The following is a 20,829-nucleotide window of genomic DNA, read 5'->3' as shown; positions in this document are numbered from 1 at the left end:
TTATATGTAACACCTCTTACACAATTTATATACTAACTAGTCTCTCTCATGCACAATTTGGTACACATTGTGGATGGATGCTATCTATAGGAGATATTATATTAAAGAAAATACAAAATCAACAACATCAACTAAATCCAAAGAAATATTCACAAAGCATCAATGTCTATAGAATATAGGAACCACAAAATAGAAACATAATGAAACGAATGAATAGCATAAATTACACCATATGCAAAAACTTAAGGATAGACACATGCATCTAATGGCTCATAAAACTAAAATCAATTCATTAGCTACCCTCCCTGGATCGCACCGAGAATTAGCATAGGTTAATTGCAAAAATTAACCTCCCACTCCATGCCTCTCACGTCCCATTCTGCACCCTAGCATCTCACCTCTCACTTTGGGCCTCTCTGGTCCCCTACCTCTTACTCCTGTAGCCCCCCTCTCCTTGTCGTCACTCAATCTCGCCTCCTCCCCTTTCCCTCTTTGCCCTCCTACCTAGGGGGGGCTTGACTTTATAGTGTGCAGAGCCTTCTAGAGAAGCTTCTCGAGAAGCCCCAGGCGATGGAAGAATCTAGAGGCGAAAGAATCCAGAATCGCTAGCATACGTTAATCACTCCCTCCCTTTGTATTAATTTTTGCCCTTTTGCCTTACCTTAATCTTGTCTCATCCGCACCGCTAGAAATACTAGTACCGATTTTCCAACATCGTGAGCACCTATTAGTATGAAGGAACAAAATTACTTGATCCAACTTCAGGTTACAAGCATATGGTTATGTTGGACCTTATCTTCAAGGCCTTTTACCTTTCCATAGGCCCCAACAATACAACATACCTATGCTTCTTCACTATTTCTCTAATTTTCCTTCATTGTAACTCATAGGACCATCCTAAACTTTTTCACTCCAAAACACCAAGACACCTGGTAGCATAGAAGTAAATAAATAAATTGTGCTAGGGAGGCAAGACTCTAGCTTGAGAAGATTAACTCTTCAATTTTATGCTACTTGCCTCCTCCACTTGTCTCACATCTTTGCAATCTAGACTCTACACTAACATCCCTTCACCCATAAAATTTTCATGCATTTGCTCCTCTTTCAAGGATACTAGGATTCATGAAGGAGGTCTCACAATCTCTACCTCCAAAATGTCTTATCATGCATCATATTGTCCATGTTTGCAACAAACATGTCTTTTTAAAATAACTTTTGCATTCCAACCTAGAATAAATCCTTGAAATTGCACTTTCACATCTATAGGTGCATTATTGCAAAGTGTTGAAGTCAACTCCTAACCCACACACGTATTTTTAAATCCATATCCCACTCATAAATCTCAATGGTAACGAGATGGAGAAGGGAGTATTGAATGAGCAAAGGATCGAGGAGCAAAGCACTATGCAAAAGGAAATGCATGATTGGAATGAGCATTCATTTCCATGTGTCCCATGCCTTATATCCCATGGGCATTATTTTAATTTCCTATAAAATCATCATCTTTTTTCCCGTTCTTTGTGTAAAATGATCCTTTAATATCAATTCATGAATATCCCTCAATAGACACTAGCACCCTTTCTACCCGCCTATGTAAAACCTCAATTGTGTCATTAGAATGAAATGAAATAACATTGATACATTGTTGAATAGGCCTAGATAGTGTCGATATATGTAACAAACACTTCCAAGGACTTCTCTAGAAATGGCATCAAAATTATTGATGATATATCCATCCAAGTATTTGTACATGCATAGAATATCAATGGATACATCAACACTTGCACAAGATTAGGGTAAATATTAACTACTACAAGGGTAATAATTGAGGCTACTACCTAAGTGAATCTAAGGCCCACATTGGTTGCCACTTTGGACAACCACCTTGGCTGCATGTGCGGCACATCCTAAGATTCATGTGAGCAACAAGTCTCCAATAGGTTGCTATCACATGGGTAGACAAATCACACCCAACCATGTGCATTTCAACACCTGGCGCTTTGCTAGGACTTTATAACGTTTTTACGGATGTATGACCCCTTCGAAAGGACTATAGCAAGGACAAGCTATGACTTAAGGTCATGCTACAAGAGGAGCAAACTCAGTGCATCAAGTCAACTATAGTATGTCACGGGTGGCAAAACAACTAGGGAGACCCTAGCATTTGGTCAATGAATGAACATATGGTGACTCCTATAAGAGTCAATGTAGCTAGTGAGTGAGCCAAGTTCTTGGCCTAGTCCACCTAAATACTCCTCCACAATAAAAGGAGGCCTTGTGTCCCATTGTCTTTATGCACCAATCAAGCAACTCAGGCTCAAGAGGAAGCATCGTAGATCCTCAAACTTCGTTCATAAGATAATAGAACAAGATTATAGGTAGGTAGGTCAACCCCTTGCATATGTTTGAGTATCAACAAGTCGGCTTATGATGCCATAGTGTCAATCCTTGTCCATGCTTCTTGAAGCAAGGTAATGACGTGTTTTTATTATTTATATACTTCAATAGTTCGACACTTTGTATGTGTGCTTTGATCTACTACTATGTACATGTTCGAGGGGAAGGTCTAAGAGTAGTGTGATCCTTGTAAATATTCCGTTGCAAGCGTTTGGCTACAGCATGCATTCCCTTCATATTTCTGACAAGGCAATGGCTGCCAAAATTTGTTGTATGATTTATAGGGGGAGAATTTCGCATCAACTTTCCACATCCACTTTCATTGGCTTGCAAATTCTATTCAGACTGCAAAACTCGTTCACTTTCAAATGCAGATCTTATTAATGACAAGGATTTATAACCAACCTCTGGTAGTTAGATCATGTATTAAACTTTCAAGAAACCACTCTTATAATGCAAATTCATAAGGGAATCAAACTACTTACTCTGCAATTTTCATTTGCTCTCAACGATTGTTTGCAATTCTTATGAAAGGAAGTCCTAGGAGGAAAGGTGAAGTTTGCCAACCGTAGCTTACATTGCTAATTGCCAATTGTACATATCTTCTAGTGAGTTTCACATAAAATTTAGCACAATTTAAATTTCTATCATCAGACTAGAATATATCCAATCTTACAAATTACATTTTTTATAAAACGAGGAAAGAAAAAAGAAGGGAAAAAAACTGTTTGTAGGCGACTTTCAGCAAAATTAAGAAGGGAATTTGAAAGTGACTTTAAAAAAGGTGCATGGGGTGCCGAGAGCACTGCCATTTTTTTAAGAGACTTAGCTCGAAGAGGATGAGAACCCTGGTTAGCTAGGAATGAGCAGAAACTAGACTCAAGCCCACAGTCTACAGACAAGGAAAACGGGCTCATCTTCAAAACATGAAAGAATGGCAATTGGCTTTCTAAACGAGCAACAATAGCTAAAAATCTAGGCACGGGAAATTGCCACGATGGTGCGTGTTTTGTGAGGTGCCGATCTTTCAGCGTGCAAGGAGATTGATCTTGATTTTGTCAAGAATCGAGATATGCACCAAATATTGACATGCACAGAGAGAACGGTCCAGGCAAAGTCTGTTCCTTATGTTTTCGAGCCAATGTCGGGATGAGGAGAAAACGCGGTGCACCGTATGCCATCCAAAAGCACCCGATGTTCCCAAAGCCTCATGCACAATGCTCCTAAGCTCCAAAAACCCTCAATCCTCTCTGCTGCTGTTCGATTCAGTGAAGCAACTAGACTTTCTGCGCACACCAATTTTGCAGGCATCACAGCAAAACTTGATGAACCATACGTTCAAAGTAGGGCCATAAGGAATCCATTTTATGCAGTTGAGGGCGAATTCCCAATTTGAGCGAACAATATGAGAGATCCTTGGAATTTCATGTTCTACAAGAGGAGAAGCATTCGTGTTCTATAAGAGGAGAAGGACTTACAGAGGCCTGGATGGGTGTGCTGATGCCTGCGTTTTGACGTAGCAACAATTTTGCGTTACGAGATCCTCTTTGCCTACTTCCAATCATTATATTTCCCTCTTTGCACTTCTATTCACAGCAGCAGCAATACTCTTTTGCTTTCTTCTATTGTATATCGAATAAGGTCCTGACACAAATCCCTACTCCAAGGGTCGACAAAATGTTCCCGGAGATCGAATGGGTTGTGGAAGACTGATGAGACGATGGGCAACGAGGAGATGATTTGGAGTGAGTGTATGCACCAAGTGGCTAAGGTAAAGAGTCAATGTGCCAAGTGGCTAAGGTAGAGAGAGTAGAACTGGCTGTCCTTCCCGATTTCCAAGGGCTCCCAAAATAGGATGTTTCTCTATGCTAGAGCCCTACCCCTAATGGGGCAGTGCTAACAAATCTAGAATAAATGAGGGAAAAAAAACTCAGTAAGCGAAGTTACGCTTATGTTCTCATCCGTACCCAAGCATTAACTGCCATCTGGGATTTGAAAGATTCCCAAATCATACACTGCATACAAAATTCCCCCATCTAGTCTGAGCGTATTAAGAAGCACTTTCTGCAGAAAAAAACAGTTAATAAAAATTACAGATATCTTTGAAGCGGCTTGCAGCAACATTGCCCATCGAAATTTCAAGGAAGTACAAATTTTATTCATAACTTCACCTTAAAGACTGAACAATTTCATAAAGAAGAGATGTTTGCACTTGTAATGCCTTATTGGGTGAAGAAACTCGCAAATGCAAATACTAACTTTACACAGGAGAGTTTCTCAGAATGCTATATCCAGATCATTACCATCACTGGAATCAAAGGAGAGAAAAATTGTGGCATGTTTTTTCAACATCCAATCGTATCACGAGTAGCATTACCTGTCACAGAGTTGACCCTGCAGTACAGTCAAAAAGTGAGTTACACATCATACATCCATCTTTGAAAATCCATCATGAAAACAAGCCACCTCAGACAAATTCAAAATGGCACTAACACCTAGGCTCGTACCCATCAGCAATTTTGCATAGATAACTCCGTTGGTCATCTCGGAAAAGTACATCGGTAAAGTCTGCAAGAAAGCCGTCCAGGATGCTCAAATTATCAAACCAAAGACCGGAACCATGAAGGTGAAAAGAAAAGACATCTTAGTGTGCGGTCAACCAAGCCTATTAAATTCAGAAGGCTGAAGATAAATCAGGTCATGCCTATTGGCAGTTGCACCCAGTCTTGCATTGTTGCACCATCACACATGTAACATGCACTAGTGCGTTCATCAGTCTACGCTCCTGGCAATCAATCAGATTAACAATGCATACTAGGAGAGAACACGCTCGCTGCTCTTTGTTACGCTCCCAATTTTATCCTAAGCTTGTGAGCACCCCAAAGAGCCCTCCAACTCCAGTCAATATCAAGACATAATATCCACAAGTCTAGGTGGACCTATACCAGCCATAAAAACACCTTGGATGATGGCCATGATGCAAAATAAACTCCTGCATGAGCTCTGCCCACCTAGCTTGGCGGCCCCTCAAGTTAGGTTGTTTACAAAAATGTTTCAGAGTATCATGATCTACATCCACATAAAACTCTGAACCATACAGATAATGCCTCCATGTTTTCAACGCATGGATAACAGCATACAACTCCAATTCATGAGTTGGCCAATTCCTTTGAGAGGGAGAAAGCTTCTTGCTTTCAAAGGCTACTGGCCTTCCCTCTTGAAGGAGAACTGCTCCTACCGCAATGCCACTTGCATCGGTTTCTAGGAACAATGGTTTCTGGGGATCAACTATTTTTAACACCGGTCCTGTGACCACAGCTTGTTTTATGGTGTTAAAACTTTCTTGTTGATTCTGTCCCCAAATAAAAGGTACTTTATCTGAGGTCAGATCAGTCAATGGCGATACTATTCCGGAATATCCTTTGATATGCCTTCTATAAAACTGGACAAATCCCAAGAATGATCGCAACGCGGTCAGACTCTGAGGGATTGGCCAAGTTAGTATCGCAGCCACTTTCTTCGGATCCATCTCTACCCCCTGTGGAGTAATTATGAACCCTAAATACTCAAGCCTAACCATACACAGTATAGTTTTCTTTTTATTCACGTAAAGACTGGCTTTCCTCAAAGTACTGAACACTACTCTTAAGTGTTCACGATGCTCAGTAACACTTTTACTGAATATCAAAATATCGTCAATAAAATGTACTACGAACTTTCCGATATACGGACGTAGTAAATCGTTCATAAGCATGACGAAGGTCGCTGGAGCATTGGTAAGTCCAAAGGGCATTACCAAAAACTCATAATGACCAAACCTGCTCCTGAAAGCGGTTTTATGCACATCCTCGGCTCTAATCCGGATCTGATGATAGCCGCACTTAAGATCTATCTTGCTGAAAATCACGGCTCCATGTAATGCATCTAGCAAATCATCAATCCGAGCCATCGGATACCTGTGCTTAACAGTGATATTATTCAATGCTCTGTAATCTATACAGAGGCGAAACGTATCATCCTTTTTCCTCTTTAATATCACTGGTGAAGCAAAAGGTGAGAAACTTGGTTGAATCTGCCCCAACTTGAGGTATTCTTCCAGTTGTCTACGCACCTCCGCTTCTTCAGTAAAACTCATTCTATAGGGAGGTCTATTTACAGGTTCTGCCCCCGGGATCAGTTCAATCTTATGCTGAACTTTCCGCTCTGGAGGTAACCCATAAGGTAGTTCATCCCTAAAACATTCAGAGAACTCCTCTGTTATAAGATTAGCCAGCTTGGCCATCTCACCACTTTGCGTAACATCAGTGCTAGTCGAAGAATCATCCATCGACTCTACCGATGCGGTGCAAAGGTACAAAAACTCTACTTGAGCCTTTCTGATTTCCATCACGGAAACCAATGGTCCCTGAGGTATATCCTTTTCACCTCGCAAGACATAAAGCACATCATTCATCTTGAATTGATATACGTGCTTTTTCCAATCAATGGCTGGATTCTTCCTAGAATGCCACGCCATTCCCAGGGCTATATCTGCATGAGCAAGCTTGGTCATTTCAAAATCAAGCTTCTCAGCATAGTCCTGAATCCGAAGCTCTAACTGGGTAACCCTTTGGTCCCATACTTCAGTTGAACTTCCATCTGCCATCCTGACTGTATACGCATAGTCAGATGGACTTGTCTTTAATTTCAGCCTCTTCACGAGCTTGGAGTTAATCACATTGTGAGTTGACGCCGAGTCAAACAACACAATGACATCATGACTGGCCACTTGCCCTTTCATTTTGATTAACTCCGTATCATTGAAGGCTGTATACCCCGTTGCTGCGGGCTTAGATAGGATGTTATCAGGTGCACTCGTCACTAACTTAGCAACAGATACACATAACAAACAAGGTACTAACCTCTGAGAAGGTCCCGCCAGTTGCATCTGCATATGCTCCGCACTGGGACTCTCCTGCATTTCCACGTCGCATTCAGATATTATCATACTAGCCGTGCGACGATCTTTGTTCAGTGGACAATCCTTCCACTGATGTCGCTGAAGGCAGCCGAAGCACAATCCTTCTTTTCTAGCTTTCTCTTTTTGTTCAGGGGTCAACGAGGACTTTGACCAAGCCCGGACTGCCATTGGAGTTATTTTCCTTTTCACCCCAACGGTGGTACTTGTCTTTACTGGTCCCTCAACCGGCTTCACCTGCTTGGTTTGGCCACTTGGCTGCGAGACACTTGTCTTTGAAACCCATTTCCTCGGAAATCCCCCTTTCCTCGGGTGCTCATACTGAGTCCCTGCCTGCACAAATCCACCAGATCTGCCTCTGGCATCCTCATAGTTCAGGGCTACTGCAATAGATTCATCTAATGTAGTTACATATTTAGCCCGAACTTCCATTTTGATTTTGTCGTTCAGTCCATAGATATAGTCTTTTAACTGAACCGACATAGGGAGAGGGTCTGTTATTTTCATGACACATTCTCTGAATTTGTCAGTGTACTCTGCCACTGACAAACTCCTCTGACAAAGATTTCTATAAGCATCCCAAGCTCGGGATTCTTCATCAGGTGGGAGAAAGTGTTTCTTGAACTCAGTTTTAAACCCTTCCCAGGTGGTTGGAGCAACTTGATCCTTCTGTTGCTTTATCCACCATCTGTCCGCTGCCTCAATAAACAGGTGTGTGGCCTCGCGGATTTTCTTTAGATCGGATTTAATCTCACAAATGGCGAAGGCTTCTTCCCACTTGTGCAACCAAACCTCGATCACATCAGAGCTACGCTCGGTCATCCGACCAGCGTACTTCTCCGGTCTATAATTAGCGATATTAGGTACTTTGACCCTTGCGCGCTCTAAGGAATGTACACTGGGCTCTGGCTCAGCTAGAGCTTTGCCCTTATCAATCCTAGACGGTCTAGCCGACAAGGCTTGCACCATCTCTCTAATCTCATTTTGACCAGCATTCGCCTGAAGCTGCTGGTTCATAATCTGCTGTAAAGCATCCTCTAATATTGAAATCCTACCAACCAATGTAGGTGCTGCCTGATGTGACATTGGTTGTGTTGACTGTACTCTAGATTCGCTAGGATTTATTCTTGAAGTCTGTCCTTCTGCTTCCATTTGTTGAAAGGGAGGTTTTTTTTTTTTTTTGTTGTCTTTTTTTTTTTTTTTCCTTGCGCAGAAATTCCAAAAGTACGGCACTTCAAAATCCCTTTCTGTACCGGAACAACTACTGCAGACTGAAAACTTGAAATATATATAATAAAGGGAAAGAGATGCCCCCTGGATATCCTCGAAACTCGCAAAATGACTCTGCCTTATTAGATACACGGGTTGCAATCTTCACAGACTGAACGCCTTCAGAATTCCCAGTCCAAGTGCTGGCGACAGCCCCTTTGAAGCATTTTCATTACCAGGTGTCTTTTCTGTGGATATATCTTTCTTTGCAGATTGCTGCCACTTTTGCTTTGGTATGGAAGTTCTTGTTGGAGTTTCTTCAGTCTTCCGTGCTGAATCTATACCTTTACCCCTTCGACCAAGAGCGATAAAGTTTTGCCAATATTCTGCACTCTTAACCCCAACATGAATCCGCTTCTTTAGTTGACCCAACGGCCCCTTTCCGAAATGTGTTGACGTCCGCTTGAAACTGACAAAGTCACCCGTCACCACCTACCGTCCGTCGACGTAGCTCCTTCATAGACCACGGTGACCTTTTACTTCGATGCATCAGTTATGCGTGTCGCTCGCTCTTCCACGACCCATGTCTACTTACTGATTCGCCGTCGATCGTGCACGCCGCTCAATTCCGTATCACGTTCCTACGCTGGTCTATTCTAGAAGCTGCGCCTGGTTTCGTCAACGACGCCACACTATTGCAATAAAATATCAACCTGCTCCGTTCGTTATTTTCGTCACTTGCGTGGAGATGACGATACGCAGATAAAACTCGTGGTGACTGGTTGAATAACGACGAATAGTGGCTGGTGCGTGTACGAATCCTGGTCAGCAGCCCTGCGATAAGGCGTCACTCAATCTGCTGCTCTCCGTCGTCACGGCGACTCTCTAGGTACAGCCACCATCTGAGAAGTCCCGACTGACCGGCGAACCACCACGCTATCAACCCGTCCCTAATCACGGCCGCTGCGAGATCGCCAATTCGTAGACCCCTTTCTGTTCCTTGCGCTCTGATACCAAGTGTAACACAAATTTGCCTTTCTCTTCTCCACAGATCACGGGAGTAGCACCTTTTAGTTTCCACCCAGCCAATTCTGCCAAGGCTTCAAGCAAGAGATAGAGAGAGCTGAATCAAAATCACGTAAAAATCCCAATTCTTCAATTCTCTCACTAACCTTGACAGACCCCAAATCCCTAGATAGATCTAGATGCCACATGTCATCCATATAGGGCCTTCCTAATGCAACATTTCACCCCTCTCTTGGGATGCATTTAATTCCTTGCCCCTAGGCACATTCTTTGCACTAGACCCTTGGTCTCAGACCTATCTAGTCTGGTGCTATCAGCCCTCACCTAGGACCTTGACATTAATCCCTCCCGATCATTTACATAAAGCGCAAACACATATATTACAAAGATAGATCCTATAAGGGAAATGTCGACTGATTCTTCCGAGGTCATGCTACCTCGGCTAGAGCGTAACACTATGCAGTTCCAGGATGCCTTCCCTGCTGAAGAGTCTTGGACCAGGAGCCACAGCACCTCACCAAAGAGGCCCAAGAAGAAAGGGTCGCCTAGTAGGCCAAAGGAGCAAGGGGTTGCATCAATATGCATCCAGGAACATGCCAAAACTCACCTTTTGAAAACACAACCAAAAGTGCAATTTCAATCTCATCGTAGTAACAAGTCATAAGATTGAAAACCATAAAACTATCATGCATAGTAGGAACTAGCTACTATGACATCCCCACCAACATAATCAACATCCAATGATGGGTGTAGATAATAGTAAAAGCCACATGCATGCTCTCTCTCTCTCTGTGGAATCTTTCAGTCATTATATTACAAAGAAGCTATCCCAGAAAGGGAGAGATATATAAAATCTCACTGTAGGACAAATATACATCATGATCAATGACACAAGATTGCAAGCAAACAAAAGGCGATTGCTGCAAATAGTGTCGAAGAAAGAGAGTAGAAAAAGTAGGATCACCGAAGACCCTATGATAGCGATCCTTCCATAGAGTCCAGAGTGCCCAGTATTGAATCCAAACAAAAAAGAAATCAAACTCACACACACACACACACTTACAGTTGAGCATTCATTTACAGAAAGGTCTTTGTATTAAGTTTCTGTCAACACATCAGAGGTAAAGCACAGACTCAGCTGTTACAACGCTACCACTAAACAAGAATATACCTTTGTATGACTAGAATATATGTTCTAGCACTAAACAAGAAGGCTAATCAAAAAGTAGTCCGCATTCTCTTTATTTAAGCTACAACTGCTTGTGAAGGCTATAGTATTTCATTTGTCTAAGCGAAAAATGCTTAGAAAAAAGTCCTTAGGGCAACACATCGCTTAAGATAGAAAGGCTTTATCACAATATCAGCAGGCCGCAACATGGATGAAAACTTCACAAGGTGAAATATGAATGTGTCTACTAATATGGTGGGAAATATCTAGATGAATCTAGGAAGATCTCCAAACCCATCCTCAAAAATCACAACAAATAGTGCACCTTCAATCTCATGACAAACACTTACAAGATTGAAAACCATTAACTCTATCACGCATAGCAAAGACTAGCTTGACAGGCAATGCCATCACTTGGGGGCACAAATGGTGCATAGAGCACGACAATGCAGTATTAGAGATAGCTCGCTGAGAGTTCACCAAAGACATCCGAGCCTGATTCTTGCCACCACCTTCATGCGCAATTCTTTGAGCTAATACAAGGGGACACAGAGTGAATTAACTACGAATCGCTTCACAAAAGTGGCCATTCAGTTGTTGGTTTCAGACAAGGACTGGATCAGTAAGTTTCTTTCACAGTCTTAGTCTAACATTCAGTGGTATGTTCATAGCTTCAGGCCAGCGACGTACAACAATGCTTATGAGCTTGTTCAAAATTTTAAGCTCATGAGTAAGGGCCACAACCCAAAGGCCCTCTGAACAAGTATCAGAAGACCTCAGGGCAAGTGGGTTCCCATACCAGCAGCACCTTAAGTAGCAAGACAACAACTAACAGGAAGTATGACGGTTTCTCAACGTGAAGGAGAAAGGAAGGCACGACAAGGAGAGTCTCTTTATTACTGCCATGTGCATGGCCACGACAAGCAGCATTGCCCCCATTTGGATCCTCCAAAAGTGCAGTCATTACAACTTTCCTTCCATCAGGATCTGCCAACCTCAGGAGCAGCTCACAGGTGGGAGACCCTAGCAGAAGAGAGACCCTCCAGGAGAACCAGATCGTGAGGTTATGGCCAGGTAGCAGGAACGATGGTCACTATCATTTTTATGGTGGCAGGTCAGAGGATTTGTTCAATAAGTCCCTCGCCACCAAGCTCCAGCGTCCAACAACGCAGTCAGCAACAGTGCTTCAACTTCACAGCGCATGTAAGAGTGCCCAGCCGCCAGTTTGTACCAAAGCAATAGCACAGGATGTTGAGCTCCACATCAGCAGGATGGCAGAGAAGCAGATCTTCATTGTCACCCAGCTAGGCCCAGCAAACATCATCTTGGGTATGCCATGGCTTGCTGACCACCACGCAATAGTTAGTTGGCAGGACCCCACCATTTCAATCCAGGATGCAGATAGTAAGGCCCAGTGCTCAGATACAGTCTGCAATTGTAAATTCACAGACGAGTCTGTGAAAATGGCAGTTATAGCTAGCAGTTACATGCCAGTCTGTGAGATGGCAGATACAGGAGACTTCAAGGCCTTCAAGGCCATAAAAGGTGGTCTATCCACTTCCTCTGGTCCACAGTCCTAGAGCAATCAGTGCAGCATCAGCTCCAGCAGCAGCACCAGCCAGAGTAGCCTCAGCAGCATCCATAGCAGCCCCAGCAGCCAGTGCAACAGCAGCGGCTCCATGGTAGCCCTAGCTTCTACATGTACTATCCTCTCATGCGGTCCAGTATCCCCTAGCCTCTACAGCATAGCCTCAGTCATAGCCTCAGCCATTAGACAGTGCCTCATATAGTCCTACAGTGGGGACCCAGACGCATGTCCTCTTCAATGGCGGGACCAACAGTTGTACATAGGTGTATTACCGGTAGATTGCCAAGCCCCAACATAAGGACTAAAGATAGTGGTTAGCATAACCGTGATGTCCACAGCTCCTCTCTCTCTCTCTCTCTCTCTCTCTCTCTCCAGTCAGCATTCCGTGCTTCCACACTCAGTAGTTAGGATGGGCGCAGTTGGTCCGGGAAACTACATCAGCAGGCTGCAGACAGAAAGCCACACAAGCAGGTCGGGGCAGTTCTAGAGCAGGTCCGTCCAGTTCCATTCAGCCTGCAATAAGTTGGGTCACTTCTAGGGGGTCTAGGAACTATCAAAGGTCATCATGTGCCTCATTCTCTTTAGCAGCACTTTGAACATTCCACGGCCTTCAACAGGACCAGCAAGCAGCCCATAGCTTAGCAAGAAGTAGGAGAGGAGGATCAGTCAGCCCCTCTGCACTCGACCTTCATAGGACCCTTATCCTCATCTACAGTTGTTTGCCTATTGGCATCAATACATAAATATGCAGCAGGGGCCCAGCTTGCATCCTCGCACCACATCTATGTATGCACTTGGGCTTTCATCTGTATTTCGCATTCAACCGTGCAGACTAATGAGAAACCTCACTGTTTATTACGATTAATGATTCCATTGCACATGAAATTGGTAAGAGAAGGCGGAAACCCACCTGCTCCGATAATATTGGCACCCTTGAATGATGTATTGCCCGTAACAAGCGCACCCTCCAAGTTAGCATTGGTAAAATTTGCCTGCAAGATTGTGAATCTAAGATGAAGGCTACTTTTGTCTTTAAGTTTAGGTATTAAGAAAAAAAAAACGCCATGAGACATTCATACCATGAGTGAGGAAGATGATACGTTTTACCACTCTTACCTTTGCAGCATTCGTCAAAGAAAAATCAGCCCCACGAAGATCTGCATCAGAAAGGTCAGCGCCTGCCAGTTCCCAAATCAGACGCATGTAACCATGTCTATATCCACCCTGACAATTTGTTAATACTAAAGGAGTAGAGTTGGAAGTTCGAAGTCGTTTGTTGCAATTCTCCACCTTTTTTCACTTTTTTTTTTTGTCTGAATGGCTTTTTCTTGCTCTCTTGTTTTCATCGTGATAACATTGGAAAACGGCCAAAGCGAAGGGGAAAGTTACCGGTGAGATCTGCGTCAAAAAACGAGGCGCCCAACAACTTTGCGCCTTTGAAGTTCACTTGCCGCAAGATTGACTGGGCAAATTAAATTGTTTGTGATCACATTAATCGGCTGCCACACAGCCTGAATGTCAAACCGTTCCAGCAAACCTCACATGATAGCAAAATGGTCACAAACTGCATCGCCCACGACAAGCATGCCTGCCTTCTAATGTGACACTGAAGTTACCATACCGCTTTAAAATCTTGCTTGATGAGAGTCTGCCCGCTAAAATCTCTCCCCGAAAGGTCGAGACCCCGCGTTACCTCAATACCATAAGGCCCCCCACCCTACAGTATAGACAGTGGAAAATTAGAATTTGAAGCTCTTCCAAGGCTCGTGCACGAGTAAAACGACGAACGCAATGAAGAAAATTTACTTTAAAAGCAAGCGCAGGGTCCGCGAACATGAGAGTGGCGGCAAGCAAAGCCGTGAGGCTTGCTTGTCCGACCTTGTGAAGCACAGCGTTATGGAGGCTGATAGGAGGAGGGTGCAGCTCCATGGAACTAAGCTGCATTACGCAAAAACAGAGAAAAAAAAAAACTGTGGCAGATGAAAGAAAGATTTGGCGTGGGGATTGCGAATCGGAATTCTCTCCGGGATCGATGGCAGACCTGTGAATCGGAACGTTGGAGGGGAGGATGATGATGAGGTGATCGAAGAATGAGGGATGGACGAAGAGAGTGGACGGAAGAAAACGTGATGCCCAACGAAACAGACGCCATCGTCTCCAATTTTTTTCCCGGAAGCTCAAACTTCTCACGAGAGATGTAGCGATGAGGTTTTGGATAGCTTGATGACTCATCATTTGTCCACCTCACCCTTCCATGTCGGATCCACGTGGTTAGCTGCTTACTTGGAGACCCACTTTCTTTCATTTGCTCTCACCGAACCGTTCCATGGGATTTCGAACTCCGTTTCTCCTCATCTCTCATCTGCTCTCTTCCATGCCTCGCTCCAGACAATCGTTAACTTCACTGGTGCAGATGTCGGGCTCCATGGAGTTTGAACGTACCAAGCAAGGTTCTCTGATGTGATTGCCACGCTCCCGTCTAAACTCATGCAATCAAACCATGCACGTGGCAAATCTCACAGCTCATCTCTCTGCTCGTCAGACATCGCATTCTAGGCATCCCTCCAAACCATTTTCTGGTACTACAGACGAGGACATCTATCTTTGGTTAGATCATTTCTCCAACCTCGCAGAATATCTTCACTAATCGAATGCATAGAAGGTTGAGGAGATCGAACCTTCATTTCAAGGTTAGGCCGCACCAGGGTGCGGGTGCCACCAACTAGATGACGGCATTAAGCATTCTTGGCCACATTTGCTTCATGCTCTTACGACCATTTTTGGCAATTCGGACACAATTAAGGACAATTGCAAAATCTGAAACAGTTGCCTAATGAGTCTCTCTCACGATTAGAGTAAAATTGAATGATGATTTAAAGCTCTTCTTGTTGTAGTTGCTCAACGTACCCAAGATTAAGGGGATGTCCTTTGACCTCACGCAAAGTGTTAGAATTCTTGTCTTCTTCTGGTCCATCTTGTCATGGATTAAACATGCGTATTTTTATGGATCCACCTCAAAGTACCTTCGCCATGCATAGTACTTAACTTCCTACAACTCTATTGCTATATCACATGCTTCTTTCTCTCCTTCATCAGCAAATTGCGCTCCTCTTGACTTTTTGTGGCTACCAATTGAGCTTTGATCCCATTGCACAAGCTACATTTAGAGAATTCACCAGTCTTAGCAAGGTTTTTAAGTCTATATTCCAAATCCTACTAATATATATTTGGATAGGCTCTCATAACCTCTTTGTTTTAGTGAAGTGTTGACCTCATGTAGGATGTCTATTTGCTTGTATACTTCAGGTATCACTACTTGTGTCTCTCTAGAACTATCCAATGTGATTCCCCTCTTGTGAGCCATATGCTCTCAATAATTATCCACAAATTGCCAAATGAGAGCCCTACCCAAACCTGTGTGCTCCTTGCTCCTCCTCACAATCCCTGAATTTCCATGCACATATCGTTGCACACCATCCTCAAATTTCTCCCTTTATCCGATAAAATGATGTCCTCATACCATGCTTTGCAACACACCTCTCGACCATTCACCCTAAAGTTATAGCATATCCTCCCAACCAAGTCACGATGCCAAGCCATTGATAACATATCATATACAAAGTTTGTACGAGACTCTAATGAGAAGCCCCAATACAAACTGTGACATGAAGTTGGGGGTAATAAACTTCACGCACCTCTTCACTTCCTATTGCTTTTGAACTGAGTGACAAAGATATTTATCATTGAGAAATGGACATTAACAAGAAGCTTTTATGCCAAGATACCACACCATACTTTCCTTCCTTAGATGAGAATGAAGATGGTAACATCCCTAGTGATGTTGTACTCAAGCATAGAGAGAAGGAAAGGATCAGTAGAGGCCATAATCTCAGCAAGCTGGTCTGCACCAAAGAGAAGAGCGATACATTGTTGAAAGAAGATCTTGCGGCTCAACATGACATGAACTGATATATATCGAGGAGTTTGAAGTGGTTGATTGGGTTGGATGGGTAGGTTCTGGGAAAACATTGCACCTCCTTCACAGATAGCTTTACAATTAGCTCAAAACACTCTACAAAATATCATAAGACATAGAGACCCATAACTTTCAGCAGAGACATGATATCAAATATTCAAACACATATTGAGATGCGCCTTGAAATGGGCTTCGCTCTGATATAAGTTTCGTAAGAAACAAAGAAGCGGCCAGAAAGTTATGGGCAGTTTACTAGACGGGGGTAAAAATTGTCATGAAAACAGATTGTCAGACACAAAGACTCATAACTTTTTGTTGTAGTATCTAATTCAAGGTCTAATCACATAGAGACATGCGCCTTAAAGAGCGGTCTGCGCCAAAGAGAAGAGTGATACATTGTTGAAAGAAGATCTTACGGCTTAACAAGACATGTACGGATATATATTGAGGAGTTTGAAGGGGCTGATTGGGTCGGATGGGTAGGTTCCGGGGAAACATTGTACCTCCTTCATAGATACCTTTACAGTTAGCTCAAAACACTCTGCAAAATATCATAAGACATAGAGACCCATAACTTTCAGCAGAGACATGATATCAAATATTCAAACACATATTGAGATGTGCCTTAAAATGGGCTTCTCTCTAATATAATTTTTGTAAGAAACAGAGAAGCGGCCAGAAAGTTATGGGCGGTTTACTAGACGGGGATAAAAATTATCATGAAAATAGACTATCAGACGTAGAGACTTATAACTTTTTGCTGTAGTCTCTAATTCAAGGTCTAATTACATAGAGACATGCATCTTAAAGAGAGCTTCACGTTGATATAAGTTTCGTAAGAAACATAGAAGCAACCAAAAAGTTATGGGCAGTTTATTAGACGGGGGTAAAAACTATCATGAAAATAGACTATCAGACACAGAGACTCATAACTTTTTGCTATAGTATCTATTTCAAGTATAATCATATTAAGACATGCGCCTTGAATAGAGATTTATGCTGATATAAGTTTCATCAAAATCGGACTACCGAGCAGAAAGTTATGACCAAACACTAACAAGGGGTCAAACTGTCATAAAAATTGCCCTCCACCCATGCTAATTTCGCTTGAGCAGGATGCTCCCTCAAGACTTCACCTTTATCAACGATCCACCACTCATAGATTTTGTTTGGAAGAGGGTAAGTAACTCCCTTGGTGGTTTAGGAAATGGATGGACCATGTGTGTGCAATGAGCGGCCGAATAGAAAGAACTTTTAAGGCTTTGAAAGAAAGAAAAGGGAAGAGAGACTCAAGAGAGGGAATACAACGTGATCTTCATTGTCAATAGAGTGAGACTCCACTCTAATGCAACTCAAAATACTACAAACACAAGGGAGAAGAAGAGGTTTCATACATACAAGAGGGAGCGGAAGCTCCAAGACTACTCATAGAGAGAGAATAAACTAGAGAGAGATGGACTCAAGAGTCTACATAAGAGAATATCTTCAAGAGGGAGAGAAGGCTCATGGAAGAGGCTTGAGAAGACTAGAGCTATAGCAACATGAGGCCTAATGGTGGAAGAGATGATGAACAAGGGAGAAAAGGGCTCCTTTTATAGAGATTTTGTCACCCTCCTTCACCCATTTATAATTGCTGCTTGTAGATTCCTTTCCCCATCAATCACATAAGCCCGTATGTCACCATCCATGTCCTTTTTGGCTACTCTTGCCATTTGTCCCATCAAAAGATGCTCAAGACTCTTAAAATATTGAGAAAGTGAAGAGTCTCCCCACATGGAGCCCATAGCGACCCTCTCCTTTCCATATGTCCAGCTCCTCCTTATTCCACATAGGAATTCTAGCAGGATTCCTCTTGACTCCACACTCCTCCACTGAGAGTGCTCTCAATGGAAGCAAGAACGGAAGAGGGAGAGAGAGACACAGAGAGCCACACAAGTTTTGGTGGGTGCAGAACCACCCTAATCTTCTTTTTCATTCATTTATATATGTGTTTGAGTATTGTACATAACCGGGCTAAAGGCACTGTGACCTTTAACCCCCACAACCTCCCACTTAAAGGACAATGTGCCTTTAAGGGAGAACAACCAGTGAGCATACTATCCAATGCCCATCAATACACGACAATAATCAAACCGCTGACTAGGTAGACTCTTCGTCAGCGTATCTACAGGGTTATCATCTATATGAACCTTGACAAGCTCTATGCGCTTGTCCTCAAGTACCTCCCTGATGAAATGGTACCTGACCTCAATGTGTTTGGTCTTTGCATGAAAGACCGGATTCCGTGCCAGCTGAATAGCACTCATGGAATCATTATGCAATGTCGGTACACTTGTATGAATCCCCAAATCTCCCACTAGCTGATCAAGCCATATAGCCTCCTTGCAACCCTCTGTGGCTGCAACGTACTCAGCCTCTGTGGTAGACAAAGCAATGCACTTTTGTGCGCGAGACATCCACGACATTGCACCACCTACAAAGGTGAACACATAACCATAAGTGGATCTCCTACTATCCACATGCCCTGCATAGTCTGAATCTGTGTACCCAAGTACACGCATGTCTCCTCTACCAAAGCAGATGCACATCTCCTTGGTACCCTTCATGTACCTCATGATGCACTTAACTGCCTCCCAATGCCTCTTTCCTAGATTAGCCATATACCGACTAACAACTCCCATTGCAAATGCAATGTCTGGTCTAGTAGCTATCATAGCATACATAAGACTCCCAACTGCTGATGCATAAGGAACCTTGGCCATCATGGCCCTTTCCTCATCTAATTTGGGACTATCTGTATGACTCAGTTTCACGTATGGAGGCAATGGAGTACTCACTGCCTTCCCCCCCTCCATATTGAAATGCTGCAATACTTTTGTAACATACTCTTTTTGTGAAAGCCAAAGGAGTTTCCTACTCCGATCACGCGTGATGTGCATACCAAGAATATGACCTGCAAGTCCCAAATCCTTCATATCAAAGGTCTCATGCAACTTGGCCTTTAATGCATCTAGCTCATAACTATTCTTGCTAGCCAATAGCATATCATCCACATATAGTGCCAAGATTATCAGGCTATTATCCTTGGCCCTTTTAGTGTAGAGGCAGTGATCAATTTCACTCCTTCTAAAACCCTGGGACCGAATGAAAGCATCAAACTTTTGATACCATTCTCTAGGCACTTGCTTAAGACCATAGAGACTCTTCTTCAGCTTGCAAACTAAATGCTCTTTGCCCTTTTCTTCACAGCCTTCCGGCTGCATCATGTAAATTTCCTCATGCAAATCCCCATGTAAGAAAGCTGTCTTGACATTCATCTGCATAAGCTCCATATCCTCTGATGCCACTAGTCCAAGCATGCATATAAGTGTGGTCATCTTCACAACCGGAGAGAATATCTCATCAAAGTCCAAACCCTTCTCTTGCTTGAACCCTTTAGCGACCAAACGGGCCTTGTACCTAGGCACATCATCACCTGTGACCTTCATTTTGTAGACCCATTTACATGGCAATGCTTTCTTTCCATGTGGCAAAGAAACCAAGTCCCAAGTCTTATTCTTCATAAGTGAACTCATCTCTGATTGCATAGCATACTCCCACTTGCATTGATCCTTGCGCATCATAGCCTCTCTGTAGCAAGAAGGCTCCCCGCAATCAGTAAGCATCACATAGTCTACCCCTGGAACAAACCTATTAGGCGATCTAGACACTCTAGATGATCTTCTCAAGGGCATTTCAGCTTGCTGTCCCACCTGTATATCAGCCACATTTGGCTTATCATTTCCACCAATGGATGATCCATCATCTACCCTTGATTGTATACCTGTGGGAGTACTTGGTGGTACCATTTCTTGCACATTTGGTGCATGGACAGCTTGCTGTCTATCAACATATGCAGGTGGATTCACATCCTGGAAAGTGATTCTCCTCATTTCCACATCCCTCATGGGTGCCTTATGCATCTTCTTCTCATTGAAGACTACATCATGGCTGCGTATGATCGTCTTTGCTTCTGGATCCCAGAGATGATAGCCCATCTCTCCACTTTCACCATAACCCAGAAAGATGCATTTCCTAGACTTAGGATCTAGCTTCTTTCAAAGCTCTTTTGGCACATGTGCATATGCCTCACACCCAAATATACGCAAATGAGAGATGATACATTCCACTCATCCTCTCAATCCCATACAATATCTTAGAAAATAGAATTAAAGAGCCACTAGGCTATCACTTGATACTCAAACTCTTATCAAACATAGAGAAAAACAATACCAATGCCACACAAACAATAAGAAGTCTCGCTCAGCATGTTGGCGACATCTACTCCTGCAACAATCGATGATGGAAGACACCTGCTCCACCGATTCTAGTGACATTTTGTACATTGATGTTGGAGGATCTATTTGCTTATTCTCCCTTTGAATAAAAGTGTATCTTCTTTTTTTCAAAGGTGGAGATCGTTGACCACCTCATGTATGCTAGCATCTTGGTCCATGGGCACATATTGT

The 20,829-nt window shown here is 43.1% G+C and overlaps 1 protein-coding gene across 1 annotated transcript; it reads right to left on the bottom strand.

Annotated features, from left to right (window-relative positions):
• Positions 1-4,528: 4,528 nt before the first annotated feature.
• LOC147892698 (Tetratricopeptide repeat (TPR)-like superfamily protein) lies at positions 4,529-14,532 on the bottom strand. The gene is made up of 8 exons (XM_087387517.1): positions 14,387-14,532; positions 14,152-14,283; positions 13,967-14,062; positions 13,735-13,807; positions 13,462-13,523; positions 13,256-13,337; positions 4,905-4,965; positions 4,529-4,791 (listed from the first exon to the last, which is right to left on the bottom strand). Exons 1-8 carry the CDS (start codon positions 14,495-14,497, stop codon positions 4,743-4,745), a joined length of 666 nt encoding a protein of 221 aa, XP_087243643.1. The 5' UTR covers positions 14,498-14,532; the 3' UTR covers positions 4,529-4,742.
• Positions 14,533-20,829: the final 6,297 nt, after the last annotated feature.

The sequence above is a fragment of the Dipteris shenzhenensis genome, chromosome 16, assembly GCF_047967505.1.
Source record: "Dipteris shenzhenensis isolate YYH24624 ecotype China chromosome 16, Dip_SZ_1.0, whole genome shotgun sequence".
NCBI classification, from domain to species: Eukaryota; Viridiplantae; Streptophyta; class Polypodiopsida; order Gleicheniales; family Dipteridaceae; genus Dipteris; species Dipteris shenzhenensis.
Note: the sequence above shows the minus strand (reverse complement) of the source record. Positions and strands in the feature narration are given on the sequence as shown.

Excerpts from the sequence above, each read along its gene's own strand:
- LOC147892698 (XM_087387517.1), bottom strand. The coding sequence starts at position 14,497 with ATGGCGTCTGTTTCGTTGGGCATCACGTTTTCTTCCGTCCACTCTCTT. Across the intron at positions 13,524-13,734 it reads TTTTGACGCAGATCTCACCG|GCGCTGACCTTTCTGATGCA; the intron begins GTAACTTTCCCC and ends GGGAACTGGCAG. Across the intron at positions 4,792-4,904 it reads CTATGCAAAATTGCTGATGG|GGTCAACTCTGTGACAGGTA; the intron begins GTACGAGCCTAG and ends ACTGTACTGCAG.